At 49.4% G+C, this 18,387-nt stretch overlaps 1 protein-coding gene across 1 annotated transcript in view; it reads left to right on the top strand.

Moving 5' to 3' along the window:
- Positions 1 to 901: 901 nt before the first annotated feature.
- The window catches only part of SHISA6 (shisa family member 6), a 251,390-nt gene continuing 233,904 nt past the window's right edge, over positions 902 to 18,387 (top strand). Inside the window, exons 1-2 of the mRNA XM_040530952.1 lie at positions 902 to 1,572; positions 15,264 to 15,424. Of these exons, the coding sequence (XP_040386886.1) occupies positions 902 to 1,572; positions 15,264 to 15,424 (832 nt within the window). The remainder of the gene's footprint in view (positions 1,573 to 15,263; positions 15,425 to 18,387) is intronic.

Below are 18,387 nucleotides of genomic sequence, written 5' to 3'. Positions count from 1 at the left end.
ATAGTCCTCAAACTTTTGCAGAGACGACCACGTTCCCTGCCTGCACTTCTGGGGACTGTAACCTCACACCTGAACACCCAGCGCACACACTTCTAGGGACACACGGACTGCACACCTACACCCCCTGCACACCCCTCTGGTCACCGCCGTCCCGTGCACGCCCACAGGGACGGCACAGCCCGGCGGGGCCGTGTTCCCCCCCAGCCCCCCGAGCCCACGGGAACCGCGCACAGCCCCGCGGGGCCCAGACCCCGCACAGCCCTGCGGGCACGGCGACCCCAGCCCGCACCCGGGGCCCCGGCGGCGGAGGGGCGGGGGGGTGGTGGGGGGTGCGCGGTGCCCCGGGCGGGCCGGGGGGGCTCGGGGGGGGCTCGGACCCGGCCCGTCGGCGTGCGGTGACGCCGGCCCGGAGTGATGTAAGGAGCGGGCTCGGCGCCGGTGGGCGGGCTTAATCCGGAGCGGCTCGGCACGGCTCGGCTCGGCACGGAGCGCGGGCAGCCCGCCTGCTGCTCGCGGCCGCGCTGCGGTCCCGCTCCGGCATGGTAAGGCCGTGGGGGGGGGGGGGGCGGGGGCGGGCCGGGCTGCCCGGGGCGCGGCGCGCTCTGACCCTCTCCCCGTCTCTCGCAGCCCCTCGCCGGAGCAGCGCCGGCCCGCGCGGGACCCCGCCGCCTCCAGCCGCGCCCCGCCGGGCTCCGCCGGGCTCCGCCGGCATGAAGCGCCCGGCGCCGGGCGGCCGCCGCTGAGGAGCCCCCCGCGGCAGCGGCAGCGGCGCCCCCGCGCCCCATGGGGCAGCGCCGCGGCCGCTGACCCCCCCCCCCCCCCCCCCCCCCCCCCCGCCCCGCCGCCCCCGGCCGCCCCCGCCGCCGCCGCCGCCGCCCCCCGGCCCCCGCCTCGCCCCGCCATGGGGCCGCGGCACCTGCTGCCGCCGCTGCTCCTGCTGCTGCTCGCCCTGCAGCTCCCGGCCCCGCCGCCGGCCGCCCAGGCGGCCGGGCCCCCCCGCGCCAAGGGCAACCGGACCCAGGGGGCGGCGGCGCCGCGGCGGACCCCCAGGCCGGGCAAGGAGCTGCTCAACCAGACGCTGGCGGGCCCGGCGGCGGCCGCCCCCACGGCGCTGCCCGGGCGCGGTAAGGGCAGGACGCCCCCCGGCGGCGGGGGCGGCGGCGGGGGCTCGGCCCCGGCGCACGAGACGTGCTGGGGGTACTACGACGTGAGCGGGCAGTGGGACAAGGAGTTCGAGTGCAACAACAGCCTGACGGGCTTCCGCTACTGCTGCGGCACCTGCTTCTACCGCTTCTGCTGCAACAAGCGCGCCGAGAAGCTCAACCAGAGCCTGTGCCGCAACTACAAGAGCCCCGAGTGGGCCCACCCCACCACCGCCAGCGGCGCGCTGCCCGCCGACGGCAGCAACGGCGCCGACGGGGACGCCGACAAGTACGACCCGGACAAGGACAGCACCAACGCCACCGTCTACATCTCGTGCGGGGCCATCGCCTTCGTGCTCATCGCCGGTGTCTTCGCCAAGGTGGCCTACGACAAGGCGCGGCGCCCGCCCCGGGAGATGAACATACACAGGTGCGATGCCGTCCTCCCCCCGCTGCCGTCTAGGGATGCCCCTTTGCCCGAAGGTTCCCCCGCTGCGCTGCCTGCCCAAGAGTTTTCCCTTTGCGCTGTCTGGCTAAGGGTTCCCCCATTGCACTACCCGTTCTGCTGTTCCTCCTCTCAACCAGCGGTCCGAGGTCTTCCCATCTGCACAGCCTGTCAAAGAGTTTCCCCTTTGCCCCACCAGTCCAAGCATTTCCCCTTTGAGCCAGCTGTCCGAGCGTTCCCCTTTCGCACTGGCTGTCCGAGGGTTCCCCAACAGCACTACCCGTCCAAGGGGCACCCCTCCAAACTATGTGTCCAAGGCTTTGCCTCATGGCCACTGCCTGGCCATGAGTTTCCCCCCTGCGCCACCCTTCCAAGCATTTCTGCTTTCCACTGGCTGTCTAAGGGCTCCCCTTTTGCCCCTCGTGGCCAGGTGATCTTCCATGGCACTGTCGCTTTCGAGGGTTCTCCCCTTGAGCCACTCACCCCAGGTTTTCCCCTTTGCCTGGGCTGTCCAAGAGTTCCCTCTTGGTGCCACCCAACGAGGGATTTTCCCTTTCACCATCCATCCAGGGTCCCCCCTTGGCGCTGTCTGTCCAGGCACCACCTCACCCCTTGACCCATTCCTCCCGACCCCCTCCAGCTTCAATCCCAGGGACCCGTCCCGGTGCCCCCCTCAGCTCCCCCCAGCCGGGGAGCACTTTCCCCTGCCCTCCACCACTCCCCTCAGCACCACCACTGCTGGCTCCAGGGGGGGCTTGGGGGTCCCCAACCACATGGGTCCCACCCTTTAGGCCTTAGGAGAAGCACCCGTGGGGCAGCCGGGGAGAAGTTGAAGAAACGTGCAGGCAGTTGCTCTGCGTCCTCCCACCAAGTGTCTTTTGCCGGGCATCCCCAGGGGTATTAGGGAAAGCAGTGGTAGCAGGGAGTGTGCTTTTTCTTCCATTGCTTTTTTTTCTCTCTCTCTTTTTCCCCTTTAAATCAGATAACTCAAGCTCATAGTCCTTTCTGTCTGACTGCTAGGGAAGTAGTTTGATATCCTTTCCTCATTGCTGTTTTAACATTTTTAATAAGAGAAAACTCTTTTGATGTGTCAGAGAAAAGCCTGTTTAAAAGCAAAAGCTCGGGCTTCCATTATACTTCTCCTTTTGGACAAACACATGTACGTTCTCAGCTCACATTCAAGTCCCTTCAAATGGTGTGTACTTCTAGTGTGCTGGGAATCCAGGAGGTTCCCGTGTTTGAACATAAATTGTCGAGGAGCTTCTTTATAAGAACAGCTGTGAGCACATCAGTGAGAAAAGTCCTTGCATCTTGCAGATGATGTTCCATAGAAATTATTTTAATTAAGAACTTTTAATCAAAACAAGTAAAACCTTGGATCATATTTTTGAGACTGAACTTCAAACGCAGTCAACAGAGTCTGAGGGGAAGAATTTTAGCTTTTTACACTGAAAAAAGAGGTGACTGATGCAGATTTTATTTATTTGGGAAGATGTGTTTTATTTAGACTCCTTGCTTTATAAGCCCACACACACGGGGGTGCCGGCTGGTGTAAATTGCTGTTTCCTCAGTGAAGCCAAAAAGTAATGCTGCTTTACACTTGCTGAGGGTTTGGCCCATGTATTCCACCACAAACCCCATCACTGCAGGAAAATAACTTTGCAATGTTAGAAATATTGTAATACCTCTTTGGTCACTTGTGTCTGCGCGGGTCCTGAAAACAGCATAGTCAGAAAATAGGCTCTTTTAAGTATTTTCTTAACTAAGGGCTAGTTCCCCAGCTGTCCAGCTCATTTGGCTTCAAGGCAACTTTGCCTGTGCATTATCTTCACACTAAATTTGGAGATCTGGCTCGCGTGCCCATATGTTACTTTTGCTCTAGCTCCAGTGAGCTATGGGGTTGGCTCCTTTGAAATCAGAGACAGTGTTGCCAGACTTGTCTGAATTATTCCTGATGTTTTCATTTCTTTGATGCTTGCTTTTCTTTATTTAGATAAGTTCTGGTGAAATGATTCACCTGTGTGTAGAAGTATGAATGGCAGATTGAGTGCTTGGAAAGCTTGACTTTCGGTGCATTTTAAGGAATTGATTGACTTCTATAATATGGTAGCTGGTAAAAGATTATACCTTTCAGAGCTGTGTTACCTGAACTTGATCAACATTGCACGACGGTTTAAATATTATGAAGTGCATTTCCAGCAGACAGGGTCTGCACCGAGGAATAATGCTATCTGTGCTCTAAGCAGAATGTAAATGTGTGGAGTGGAATGGTTTGTCTTTGTTTGCTTGTGAGAACTGCTGCTGAGTAACAGGGAAAGAGAAAACCAGAATGTAGTCAGATATTTATATCTGTTTGAGGCTGTGTCAATTGGAGTTAAGTGTAACATCCAGAATAATTCACTGTAGGGATGACACGTGCGTTAAATCTCCGTGTGCATCCCACCAAAACCTCTGGGGTGAGGAGAGCAAGAGTTTAAACAGAAATCCTCACTGTCCTAGAAACAGCCCATCGTGAGCAGTATCCTACACGCGGGGAAGATTAAGCAGGACCCCCCTGCACTTCAGCATAAGCAAGATCTTGCTTTAAATTTCATTTCATCGTAAATGGTTGGTTAGCAGAGCTGTGTGTAGATGCTGTTTCTCTGCTACCTTCTCATCCAGCTTTTACAGAAAATCCTTATTAACTCCGTTAGAAGGAACGTTTTGATGGAGGCAGAGCTCATTTTTCTGTCTTTTGATGGAAAGGAAGGTTTACAAATCCACAGGAGAACCGTCACTCTCATGTGGAATGAAAGGCCGACTGTGCGCTGCGATATGCGTGTGCGTTTCAGAGCTGAAGATCCGCTCCTGCTTTCAGGCACCACCATGCACCTTTAAAGCAGAGGCGCTGCTGCGATCCTGGGCAGAGCAGCGCCAGGAACTGATACTTAGGTTCATTTGTAAGAGCAGTAAGTGGAAGTGCTTTGAAAAACAGGAGCTGAAATATTCATATTTTACAGAAACACTTGGAACGTTTTAAACACGGCTGATTTTTTGATGATTATAGGATCTTTCAGCCTGACCATATGTGACTGCCTCTTGTCTGGATCTTGCTCTGGAGTTACACAGCCGGAACTGATGCATGCTGGGCTCCAGAGAGAAATTGGGGCTGATTTCTGAGAGTTATACCGAGCAATGCTTTGCCTGCTCTTAATCTCTGATTGCAGGTTTGTTTTCGTCAGTTTGTCAGTTTTTTTTTTTTTCTCAAGCATTTCTTAAGTGAGCAGACTATTTGCTTTATTTTCAGTGCAGGAACGAGTTAGGGAATCTTGTGCAGTGAACAAGGAATACCAGCTATTTGTTTTCAAAGCAGGTTATGTTCTGTAGCAAGGAGGGGCGACCCAGAAATACTTTCCTCCCGTGGTCATGACCCTAAATCCCCGCGCTACAGTACATAAATAATTCACTGTTAGTACTATCGCTCTGTGACCCCTATTTAGCCCTCAGCAGCAGGAACCATTGCACTCATTGCTCAGTTAGGAATGCACAAATTGGAAAACTGTTTATAGTTTACAGCTAGGGTTGGAAATGTTAGTGATTGCTTGCCGCATGGCCAGCCGAAGCCTTTTGCTTGCGAGCCAGAGAGAGCTAGTGGCAGTGGTGGCCCCGGGGCGGCGGTGGAAGCCCAGCTGTTCTTGCGTAGCTGTGAGAAGCAGCGCTGGGATTTTTCCCAGCAAATGAGCACTGTGCTCTGCTAAAAGGCCGCTCGCTCGCTCCGTCCAAGCACGGCGTGTGTGCGATGAATGTTTTGGCTTTTGAAAGGGAGAAGGGACACAGGCGCCTTCTGCTCGGAGCGCTTCACGGTCCCCTGCTCCCAGGGTGTCTTTGTTGCTGCAAAGAGGAAAGATATTTGTGCTCCTCTTTTCTTCAGTCCCTGCCCGCGCATCCTCCGCTCTGTGAATAACAACAGTGACTGTCTCTATAAATGAACATCCTTTTCCCAAGTAGGCCCTGGTTGTTAAATTGATCCGTTTCTTGCCATTTTCACTCCGCAGCTCTGAATTTCAACAGGAACTGGAGGCAATGAATCTGTTTGTCCACAGACCCAGGAACGTGGTGTGCACGGTTTTGCACAAAGCTTAAATACAGGAGGTTTTCTCTACCTGCAGGGTGCCCCTCACCACGGCTCTCGGACCCTGTGATTGCCAGAGGAGTCACTGGAGGGTAGCTGGTTTCAGCCCTCTTTACAAACAGCGGATCTTGTCACAGCTACCTGTCTCTTGGCTTAGTTTTGTGAATCGCGATCACAGCTGGCTCATCCAGCTCTCCTCTCCACTGCCATGCATTGCTCGAGCCAAGCAATCAGACCTCATACCTCCCCAGGGCAGGGAGAGTGCTGCGAGCACACGTCTGGCCATGGGGATTGCATGGAGAAAATTATTTCTGTGATTCTGTCATTGTTTTCTTGTTCTTTCTGCTGATTTGTTTTTATGCTCTGCTTATTTTTACTCCACTCTGTCTCATTCAACCGACTCGCTCACGTCCCTTTCAGCTGCTCCTTGCCCTGCTTTGTATCCTTTGTTCCTGATGTTTCTTAGTCTCGGTCGTGTTGCCTCAGAGCAGGTGCCCATGACTAGTCCTGCTTCCAGCCAGCACCGCCCTGTGTAGCTGCTGTAGCTCCTGGCGGGGAGAAGCCCCGAGCCTTCTGCTGTTTGACAGTGATGGGCTGCCCCTTCCCAGCGAGCCCAGCCAGGGCAAGATATGTGCACCTATGTGTGGTGTACCTGGACAACCCTTCCTTTCTTTTGCTTCACTTACATGTACTGGGGAAGCCTTGGTCTGAAGCTCTGATCACAGTTTGGTAACTGGGTTTTGCCGTGCTTTCCACACGAAATCTGCTTTGGAAAGCCTTTGGTAACAGCACAGAGACTCCGGCTGCCCCTGAGTTTTCTCCTTTCTTTTTGAACTTCTCCCAGCAAGAGAGGCTGCTTTCAAAAACCGTGCTCCCTCCATTGAATCCTTTCAGCGTCTCTGTTTCTCATATATTTGATATTTTTCTGCTTTCTAATTAACTTCCTCTGTTAGTAACCCTCCATCACAAGGTGCCAAGGGAATCCAGCCCAGCTCTGAACTTGTTTTCTTTTAGTCTCATATCCTTAACTACCAGTTGATCTCTGTGTCTTGGGAGATCAGAAGCCTTTTAAAACTTCTGTTTCACATAAGAAGATCTAAACCTTATCAGGAAAACCAGATCATGGTGTTTTTTTGCCTGCCTTTGCCCCTACTCACATGGGCAATCTGTATTTCCTTAGATCTGGGTGCTCTGTATTGTGCTGAGGTCTCAAATATCTCATTACCCAGGCAGATAAGCCTGAAATTCTTTCACAGCAAATAATTTGCTGGGCTTTGGCCCTTGCCCCAGTCTCCTTTGTTGCAATGACAGGGACTTTTAGAGAAAGTACAGTCTGCATCAGTAAGTTTAAAGTCCTTTAGTTGTACCTACAACATAGGCTTTGGTGCAAAATAGACGCCTTATGCAGGAAACTGCTTCTGTGTGCAGAACAACTGGCCTGTCTTTCAAAGTGCTGCACATCCACCAAGTGCTCTCGTTGGCTTTGTGCGTGCAGACACACGAGCATAAACAATAGCACACTGTAAAACTGTACCAGGCCTAATTCCTGTAGATTTTCATCATTCTGGAATACATGCTATTTTTATTTTACCTTCTTTCTCCAACCAGGATGAGTGCTGAGTTCCTTTTCTGTACAACAGCACTGCTCCCAGCGCTTTCCAGCACCCAAGTCTGCTTTCCCGGGCATGCCGCTTCACTAGGCTCTCCCTTGTGCTCTGGATGAAGCCAGGGAAGGCTGGCACCGAGTCAGGAAGCTTCAATTTTTACTTTTTAATGACAAAAGCTTTGCATAACAGTCTTTCTCTTTGGACCCAATGTGTCACTTCCCAAAGGTTTTCATACTATCCGTTGTTGTTCAGTGATTGTAGCGAATTCCTTGCCCACGTCACAATATGAGCTGGACTTAATCAATGTCTATATTAATGCTAGAGATGTAAACTGCTTGAGTAATGTGTTCAGTTTAAGCACTGCTGGCATTTAATATCCTAGATACAGAATGAAGAACCTGTCCCAAAGACAGGAGCTTTATTTTCCTGTTGCTGATTCCAGCTCACATTTAAAGACAGGAGATACGATGAGCTCACAGCGAAACTTGTGTTCTTGTTTCAATATAACTCCTATGCCTCTTCTGTTTCAGCAGAAGGGTGTGTTCCACATACCTACCTCCATACAGTGGATGCAGATCTATAATGTAATTATATCACTTATGTGTTAGCTTTGCGTTCACCAGGAATACGTCCGGCCTCATTCTTTTGTCATAAACGGGAATAAGGATCTGGCCCCTAGTATGTCTGTAGTTAAGTTTTCAGTGAAATTTTTTATTAAAGATGGCCTAAATTCCAGAAGCTTCATAGATAGTTGTTTTTCAGAAGACATCTGACTTTTCCTTCTTACATTTATTTTTAAGAAAGAAAACTCCCTTAGCTTTACTGAGTGCAGGAACTTAAATGCTTTGCTCTTGGGTGTCCTCATGCTTAAATCTTTTTCCTTCGTAACGCCACATGTGTGTTCACCCATTCCTGTGCACAGACATACTCAGGCATCCCCCATGTGCCCCCTCGAGTTACTGCAAATGACCATTTCCAGAGTTCCTCCCCAGAAACCCTTCTCAGAAGTTGCAGATACTTTCACTTCTCAATGCAGAGACCAGTTATCTCTCTTGCTGACCTGGGACTTGTGTGTCTATAGCACACTGCCCAGCGGCTGCACCTTCAGAAGCAGTGTCTGAGGGGGCAGAATTACTTCCAGCCCTCCAGGTCTGCATCCCCAGGGTTTGTTGGCAGCAGCATCCCCATGTGTCCCTCCATGTATCGCTTTGCAGTGGTTTCTCAGGCACTGCTGAGTAATCAGTAAATGCCCCATCCTTCTGGTGGTAAGATCAAAGATCACCCATCACTTGCAGGTGATCTGGCTCCTAGCTGGACAAATTACCTCTCACAGCCTAACTGCCTTTTTTTTTTCTGGGTTAGTAAGAAGGCACAGGGGAGTCTTTAACCTCACTCTTTTTTTAAGGACTTTGTAGTGAAATCCTGGCCATGCTGAAGTTGATTGGAGTTCTGCCACAAACTCCATCACAGCTATGCTTTTAGCAGACTTTTAGCTCAGCCAGACATTGCTCTTTTTGTTGCATTCTGCCAGATCCATTCGGTCATTCTTTTTCTATTCTTCCCCAAATTCACAGGGACTTGGAATAGGCAATTCTGTTTTCTAACACCCCCCTCCTTGCCCACACATGAGGAAGTCAGATCCCCAAGAGAGGGGATTTTTAGAAGGCACTTGACTGAATTTGTGAGTGTACAACCTGCACTGCTGAAAACAGTCAGTCCCTTTTCCTGTCCACCATCTGCAGAGTTCTCTTCTGCATTCTGATTTCCCACAGATGACATCCTGGCCTTTTGGAGTTGCCAGCAAAGCTCCCCATGTCTTCAGTAGAAGGGAGACCTGTGTCTATGCTCACGCTATCAGTTGGTGCTGAAAACCTGTGGATATTTGGAAAACAGGACACCACTTTCTAAAAACATTGTGGTGAAGGACAGCACTCCTCCAGCCTGCTGTTACCTCACTGGTAATAAAGACAGGAGGTTAAGTTTCTTGGCAGGGTTGGTGAATGGGCAGCGTGTGCTTAAGCGAGCTGATCCTCCGCAGCCCCTGCAAGTTTTTCTTCCCTCCAGCCACGAGGTCCTTCAGCCTCTGCAGATGACCATACTCCCTCCTCTTTTCCCTTTCTGCTCCTTGATGTCTGTCCAGCTGAGGCAGGGGCTGTTCTTCCTTCTGCAGATCAGAGTCTTTACCAAATAATATATCTTACTTTATTATAGTCATCCAGGAAGCGATGCCACACCTCAGGACGCTGTTAGTTGAAGGGTTTGACATGCACTTCCCATGACGATATGTAGCCCCAAGATTAGGTAAAATAAGGCAGATAGCAGGGCAGGCTCTATGCTGTCTCTCAGAGCTCTTTTCAGAGGCAAATGCTGAAGTGTGGCAAACTCAACTCTTAAAACAACCATTCCTTCCTGTCTCAGCTTTTTGCTTCTCCCCATCTACCTAGGAACCTGCTTTTTTTTTTTTTTTTTTTTTTTTTTCTCTCCTCCCTCTCTCCACTCCAAAAGGAGAGGGTTGTTTGTGCACTGGAGGTAGCCCATCAAATGCAACCCTTCTCTCTTGTCTGCACGGTGCTGTCCCTGGGGCTATGACGTGAGTTCTGCATTTCCACAGATATGTCCTGCAAAAACCTGACCAACAGCCAGGGGTAGCTGGGATGTGTGTGTTCAGGTGGAGCGTCCTTGGCTAGTGGACAGGGCGCTCAGCTGGGAAACTGGGGGCTGTGGTCCCAGCCCTGTCCCAAGCTTTCTCAGTGACCTCAAGCAAATCCTTTCTCCTTCAGTGCACAGAGCACTTGAGAGCAAGGAATTCCTCCCCAGGGGTGCAGGAGACAAGCAAATCACCACACCAGTGTTGCTGAAGCCAGGAAGCTGTGGTGGTGGTGCCTGTGGAAGATGGGAGGGTTTCCAGGTTCCTGTAGGACCTGGCTCTCAGCCTGGGCCTGCTCTCAGTGCCGTTGCCCAGCCTGAGGAGACCCCACTGGAGTTGTTGTTTTAGGGTGGGTCCAGAAGGATCGGGATCTGCTTCCTAGAGGGAATTCCCTCTGCTGTGTTTTGAGCCCATTTTGTTGTGGGATTATGGGTCTGCATCCTCCTGTGGGATAGTCCGGGTTGGCTGCACGAACTTCACAAAATCGCTGAGGCTGGAGGTGCTTCTCTGGGATTTAGTCCAGACTCAAAGCAGGACCAGCTACAGGAGGTTGCCTACAGCCAGGGCCAGTTGGGTTTTGAATGTCACCAGGGATGGAGACTCCGACAGGCTGGGAAACGTGTTTCAGTGTTTTGTCACCCTTAGCACAAAACAGTTTTCCTTGTGTGTGAATGGAGTTTCCTGTATTCCAGTTTGTGCACATTACCTCTTGTCCAGTCACCGGACACAGCTGAGAAGACCCTGGCTCCTCCTTTACACCCTCGGTCTGGGTGTTGGCACACATTGATGAGGGCCCCGAGCCTTTTCCAGGCCGAACAGGCCCAGCTCGCGCAGCTTCTCGCCCATACAGGAGGTGCTTTAAGCCCTTCACTGGTTTCGTGAGCCTTCACTGGGCCTGCTCGAGGATGTCCACGGGGAGCCCAGCACTGGATGCAGCCCTCCAGGTGTGTCTCACCAGAGCTGAGTAGAGAGGAAGGATCAACTCCCTTGAGCCTGCAGAAGCTTTATTGGCAATTTACTCCCGTGTTGCACAAAGAGACTCCTCTGCCCCAGCCTACATCAGTATCCTCCACATATCTGCTGGACCCGACCTGTTCTTCAACATGGTTACTTCCTGTCTGTTTCCTACATTTTATCACCCTTTCTCCTCACTTTCTCCTTGTTCTGTTTTCTTTTTCCATTACCCCCTGCCATTGCCCCTCTCCCAGCTTGCCCTCACTCTTTTCTCTTTTTGTCTGCTGATTGCATCCTTCAGCATCAGGGTCCCAGCTAACACCCAACCTTGCTGCCCTCCTGCTTACACCATCCCCTTTGTCCCTTTGAATTTCCAACAAGCCATTTTTTTCCCCTTTTGAAAATGGCCACAACTGTTTATTTGCACTAGGGTCCTTGTGTTTGTCCCACTGTGTTTCTCCCCTAAGAACTAGTCTGAAGTTACACAAGCTCCTTACCTGCCGAGCTATCTGGGACCTGGGATGCCTTACAAGACATCATTGGGTCTGTTTCTGCGCTGCTAGTCCAGCACTGGTCTGGGATAACGTCCCTGATGTCAGTACCTCTGTTCTGGGTTTACATGGAAAGAAGCTTTAGTGTTCTCACTTAAATGAGGTTAATGAAAGCGCTGTCGTAAATTGTTATCTCAGGATATGATTGCACAGTTACGCAGCTCTGGACACTCCACCTGCTGCCACAGGTAACACATTCTTGCAAGTGAGGTTCGTTTCCCTGAGATAAAACCCGTGTCGTCTTAGAACGATTTCTGGAGTGCCTTGTAGCCTGGGGCAGGTGAGTAGGATGCTGTTGACATCAGTGAGACTAATTACACCCAAATGGCTGCACATGCAAGACCCAAATATTTCCAGTGACTTTATTACCCTGCTCGAAGCTTTACCCTGAAGCTTTTTCAGTGGATGATTAGATAGGTGTACCTGAAAAGCTCACGCTGACCAAATCCTTCCTTGGTAAGTGTGACTGACCTTCCACCAAAGTGGGATTCAGCCCTCTGTGCTTTATGGAAATAAACTGGATCCCACACAGAGATGTGATTGAATTGGCAAGGAACTAACCAGTTTGATCCAAGTTTGACTCTCACCTCCACATTTAATGTTTTGTTCTGCTGGTGCTGAACAGTGTATTTTTCTTCATAAACATTAAAGAAGAGGATTAAGAGTGAGCAATCAGGACACACAACTCTGTCCTGACTGGTGTGCTTAGAGATATATACCTTTGGCATGGTTGAGCTCACATTATTTTAGTCCCATACACTTATGAGCTATGCCTTGCTTTTGATGGTTATGTTCAATTTATCTTACGTGTAGCCTGACATAGCAGACATCACTTTCCTGAGTATCACCCGTGATAACCTCAGTGCTCCTGAGGGTAACAGTCTCCTCCCTGCCATGTGGCTGGCACCTGGCTAGAAAGCATTTTCTTGTCATGTTCTGACCAACACCTAACCCAGAGAGTAGCTCTTGTCGCTGCGCCTTCAGGAGGAAAAACAAAGAAGGGAGTAAATTCAGTTTTAGCATCTGAGCTGTGCTTGTGCTGGTGCTGAGTACCAGTGGGTTCACGTCCTGTCTGTTACCAAGCAGAGCTTTATGGGGAACTGGTTGCAAACTGAAATATTACCCAGACATGGGGTTTGCCCTCATGGAGGGCAGCAGGTTCAGGGTTCGCCTCTCAGGTAGATAGAGTCTGAGAGGCTGGATGGGTCCAGTCCTACCAAAACACAGTCCCTTTAATTGCCTTAATTATTTTTAGTGAATGGAGGCAAAATGTCCGCACAGGAGGCAAGAAAGCTAGTTCTTAGGACTGTATCAAACCCCAGTCAGAGATCAATAATGGTAGGAGAAGAGTTAACAGAGTCAGAAGAAAAAAGGTGACCTGCAGTGTGAGGTGTGAACTCAGCATTGTAGTAGAATTTAGGTTGGAAGGGATCTCTGGAGGTCCCTTGTCCTGCCGTCTACTTAAAGCAAGGCCAACTTCAATGCTAGATGAGACTGTTCGGGGCCTTATCCAGCTGAATTTGAAAATCTCCAAGCATGAAGATCGCTCAGCCTCTCTGGTTCCCCGTTTCAGTGTTTTACAACCCCACTGTGGCTTTGTTTTCATTTATAAGTAAGAAGAGGTTCCCTTACTGCAACCTGTGCTAATTCCGTCTTGTCATTTTGCTGTGCACCTCCAAAACAGTTTGGTTCCATTTTCTCCACAGCTCCCCATTAGAGGGCCATGGATCCTCTCTTAGCCTGTTCTCATCAGGTTAAGCAAACTCAGCTCCCAGGAGCGTTGGCCTGTGCTCTGCCATCTCCATCCCACCATACTTCCAACTCCATTTCCACGTCTTTGAGTTTTCTGTACTGCCTCTGCGTTCCTCACCTTACACAGCCCCTTCTGAATGACCTGTCCTTTCCTGCCCAGCTGGCTCTTATTATATTAAGCTAAGTGGTATATAGTGTTTTAGTGCTATCCACGCTGTCATCTTCCTCTGTGCTCTAAGTGATTGTACTCTTGACACTAAGAGTGTCTTCTACAAGTGCTCAAAATGAGCCCAAGCCTCTATGGGCTAGTAAATAATGGTCCTAACACAATCTGTGTGATTGAAAAATGACTCTTAGCATTTCTGAACTGCACATACCATTAAATGGTCATCTGATGCTTAATATATCTTAGAGATATGTACTAAGGGTTCAGTTCTGCCAACCTACTGTCTTTAGAAAATGCGTTGCCTCCAAAGGGGTGTACTGGATCCTGGTGCCAAATAGACCTTATTAACTTCCCACATCCTCCCCAGTCAGCAAGATCAGTACCACAGTGGGGAGGTATTTGCCTAGAAAAGCCATCGGGTCTACCTACTGGTGGCTGAATGGATCCCCTCCTCGGGGGGGAACTGTGCAGTATCATGTAGGGCAGGGATCGGTGCTGTCATGTGCCTGCACATGACAACATCTTTACTCCATATGTATTGTATGTGTGCATGTATACACATCGTGTAAGTGGGTGTAGCCTCTATGTCCTCTGTACAAACAGTAAATAATCAAATAATGTTAAAAAATATTCTTACGCTGTACAGGGTGGGTGTGAACTTATGTATTCCTGCTCTGGAGCCTCTGAGGTCTTCCAAGAGGTTCTTCTGTAGAGCGCATTAGTGTTGCAATTCATTATGTACAAGGATGGCAGTCTGTAAAGGAAATGATTTGGAAAATGGAATGGACTCAGGTCCCAAACTATTTCTCATATAAAAGACCAAAAATATGGCATTTAAGAAATGCGAGGAGATATGAGCAACACCATCATCATTCTCATCAATATGCAATGAAGGAATTTCTCCTCCTTACATCTTTCTTGGTATCCGAGGTGACATTAGGCAGATTCCTTCTGCCAAGAGAAAGGAACCTTTCAAACTCCGTCATCTTTAAAATGCTGCTGTCCCTTATAACCCACACAAGCCACCCCTTTTCCTATGGCTCAAGAGATAGCTTGTGGCTGCACTAAGAAAATCAGTGCATTTCACGCTGTAATTGTTCCACTGTGTCTGTGATATTCACGGAGGAAAAAATCTTTGAGTCTCCACTCATCCAAGGGGAAAACATTGGATGCAGCTGAATTCTGTGACATTTCTTTTCATGGGGAATAGCAGTGAGACCTCAGAACTGTTAAAGAAGTCTCTAATGGACCAAAAGCTAAAGATAGGCTAATGGCTGTATTGACATTAACCCATGAAAATATTTTTAGTCCTTTTCTTATGGACTGCTGGTTCTCTCTTAAGAAACTCACTCCCATCACTGCTGTGTATTGAGCTTCTAGCAGAAAAAGCAAGGATTTAAGAAGCATGGGGACTGGACTGCTCATCTGATTCAGTCCTGAAGAAATTTGATGTGGGCAGGGCGGTTTTGGTGAAACCGTTATAAGCTCACAGTGTCAGAGTCTTAGGGCTCTGCTGAGTTCTGTGGTGACTCTTTGTGAAGACAGGGCTGTGTGCTGTGGAGAGCAGTCCATCTGCACTCTTGCTGACAGCAAAGACAGTGATGGAGAGATGACATTACCCTGGGGTGAAGTAAATTAGTAAACAATAGCTAGGCAAACCTGCAAATTCATGCAGTAGACACATGCACAGAAAAAAAAAAAAAAAAGACAAAAAGACACTGAGCTTTTAAGCCATATTTTTTTTTTGTTTTGTTTTGTTGCTTTTTTTTTTCTTATGGTAGAAATCCAAGTACTGCTGGTTTTATACAGTGACTGTGGAAGTGAAACTGCTGAATGCAATTCTGGCTGCTTTGTGAAAATGTTTTTTCTTTTTTCCCTCTCTCCCCAGGGCTCTGGCTGACATCTTAAGGCAGCAGGGACCAATCCCAATAGCACACTGTGAAAGAGAGACTATCTCGGCCATAGATACCTCCCCCAAAGAAAACACCCCAGTCAGGACATCTTCCAAAAACCATTACACCCCTGTGCGCACCTCCAAAAGTAACCCAGGTAAGTGCTGCTTTCCTCCTCTCTTTTCTGAGGTGGTTGTGCCAGTGGCATGTTAGAAGTCAGCAGAACATCACACTTTACCATAGCAGATTTTGAAAACTCAAATTAGGATAATAAATGTATTTAAAAGGCAATCAGATAGAGCGGAGCAGTGCAAGGATCAGTGGTGATGATTCTTTAAGGGTTTTGCTGAACAGAGTGGCTGTTCTCTCTAGGCATTTTAAAAATTCAGAATCAGTGAGGTATAAATTCAGCTCGTACCAAAATGCTTGCGTTAAGCTCAGAACATTGTGTATTTCCAACCAAACACACATGCTATAAAGCATAATTGGGCTGTCTGCACACAGCAGCTGGGAAGGAAGAAATCCACCTAATGGAGGCCACCTTTTTCACTCAGGTGAACTGTAGGCTTGTGCCAAGAACAAAGTGTGGAAGGTGACCTAGATGGTATCCCAGGAGCTAAAGGACACCGGCTTGCCTTGGCCTTGGAGTTGGGACACACAAATGTTTTTCTGGTTTCTGCTTCTGGGGAACTTGCTCAAATCACTTGACTGTTCTTTGCCTTGATTTCCCCAGAGGAATAAGGATGCCAGCCTCTTAGGTAAAGATATTACTCTGATTGGTTTAATGCTTCATATATCAATAATCGTCAAAACAATACCTTGATGGTTGCTGACTATCTTTGTTTAGTGGGATGTAGTAGGCTTCCCATCACTTCTCATCTTTCAGTTTCAACTGGATGTGTGCCTCAAAGATATGCCCTCATTCAGTCACAAGCTGTTCAGCCGCACACAGAAGTTTCCGGGTGGCATTTCCTGGCCTGTGCCACCCAGAGATCAGAGGAGGTTTTGCTAATGGTTCCTTCTGGGGAAGCTTCTGAAGGAAGCCAGCGGGAGCTCTGGCTGCTCCACAACCTGCGGGACTCGACCTGCTCCCCTCTTTGTGGATAGTGCCTATGACTGAGGGCAGTGGCTGGTTTCACTGCCTTGTTGTGGTGACTATTAGAAAGGTTTTGCTGCAGTGTGCCACCACCCTATGGAGACAGAACCAGGTGACCGTGTTCTCATGAAGGCTCCTTTACTGCTGGGAACAAAATAATTTCCCTGAGAAGTCAGAAGGGTTTCTTTTCTCTCTGATTTTCACACAGAGGCCAGTGAACCCTATAATTTTATTTATTTATTTATTGTGCTAAAGAATTATACCTGTGAAATAAAATGCTGGGCCGGAGAATGGTGAGGTGAGTTGTCTGGAAGAGGAAAGTGCTTTTTCAAATCTGCTGGCTCATGAGAGGCTCTGTGATGCTGCCCCCGGATAGAAACACGAGAAATAAGGGTACATGGCCAGGAAACAGGTACAGGCTTCATCAGAGAGCAACTCTGACATAAGCCCTACAATGAGGTGAACCCCTTTCTGAAGCCCTCTTGTCTCTTCCCGTTGGCACCAGTGGAGTAATGGGCACCAGTTAGGGCAGGCAAACCCTGAACAGCGATGAAATTCCTTGCTTGCAGCAGCAGAGACCAGCTGAATACTGGAAGCCTGAATTAGATGTCACATTTATGCACTGCCAAAGCCGAAAAAAAGGAAAATGGGAAGGTTTGTGAGAGGAATACCTAATTGAAGTATGCTTCTCGGGTGCCTTTCAGTAGCCGATGGCTCCAATGGATGCTCTCAGGACTTACTACTAAAGTAATGGATGCAAGGACCAGAGCATGGGTGCCATGAGTGGGGTGCTAGTACAAATATTCACGAATCCAGCTCGAGAGGAGAGGGACTTCACTTCCAGCACAGCCACTGGCAGCTGTCGGGGCAGCCAGTTGGACCGAACGTCGCACTGAGCCCTGGCCAAAGCTGGGAAAGGAAAACTTGGTCTTGTAGTTTGCCCAAAAGAACTTGTTCCTGGCTCAGTTGTGTCCGTTATTAACATGTCCTCATATATCATATGAGACAGAAAGCTAATCACTTACAAAAGATTATGTGCTCATAAAACAGCTATACAGTTAATGCTTTGTTATATTGTTTCATTTGCAAAATAGGGCAGTGCTCCATTCTCACCATACTTGGTTGCTCAGATTGTTGCAGGAATCAGGACGAGTGAATGCTAAAATCTTTAAGGTTGGGAAGGAAGTAAAAGTTGGAGAACAAAACTGGGTTATATCACGCTAAATTGGAATAAAGCTGGTAAGCCCCAGTATAGAAGTGTAAGAGGGCTCACTATCCATCTTTCGTTTTTGAAAACAAGAAAAAAAAAAAAAGAGGGGATTGAGGGAAAGCTGAGGGGGAAAAGGAGGCAGTAGCATGTAGTAGTGGGAACCAGGCTAAGCACTGCTCACTGATGCTGTAAATTGTCTTGAGAAGACCACAGCTGTAGTATTTTGCAGTGGGATCTGAAGCATCAGCTCTACTGGCTGTGGTTTGTCTCAGATCTCCAGAGTATGAGAGGTTAAGCAACCAGAAAGGACTACAGTAGTTGCACACAGACCGAGATTGAGTTTTATATTTGTTTTACGTGGAACTTTTGTTTCCAAACTTAAAACTAGAAGGACACCCTTAAGTCTTGCTAAATAAACCATGGCTTCATTTTTCCATCAGGCTGGTTCAGTGTCAGTGAACAAAATGGTTGTGGGTGACAGTGACAAATTGAGGTGGTCCGTGGCTGAGGCAGCAGAGTCCAAACACAGCAGCATGAGCAGGTGCTGCTGAGGACTTGCCTGCGGTGCATAGCTCGCTGGGCGCTGCTTGGTGTTTCCTGATGTGAGTATGGAGAGGTGCCTGTTTCCCATCTGCAACTGCTGCCCCTCTGGCAAGCACTCAGACAGCCCTCAGGGAGTCACAGCAGCAGATCACAGGGTGGGAGCTTCCTCTAGTAGCCCACCAAACTGTGATCGCTGTCTCCAGCTGCTGCAAGTGGCCAAAGGAGAGCTGAAGACCAGGGCAGACACAGAGAGGAGTCCTCAGCACATTCA

Source organism: Cygnus olor, chromosome 18 (assembly GCF_009769625.2).
Source record: "Cygnus olor isolate bCygOlo1 chromosome 18, bCygOlo1.pri.v2, whole genome shotgun sequence".
Lineage (NCBI taxonomy): Eukaryota > Metazoa > Chordata > Aves > Anseriformes > Anatidae > Cygnus > Cygnus olor.
Note: the sequence above shows the minus strand (reverse complement) of the source record. Positions and strands in the feature narration are given on the sequence as shown.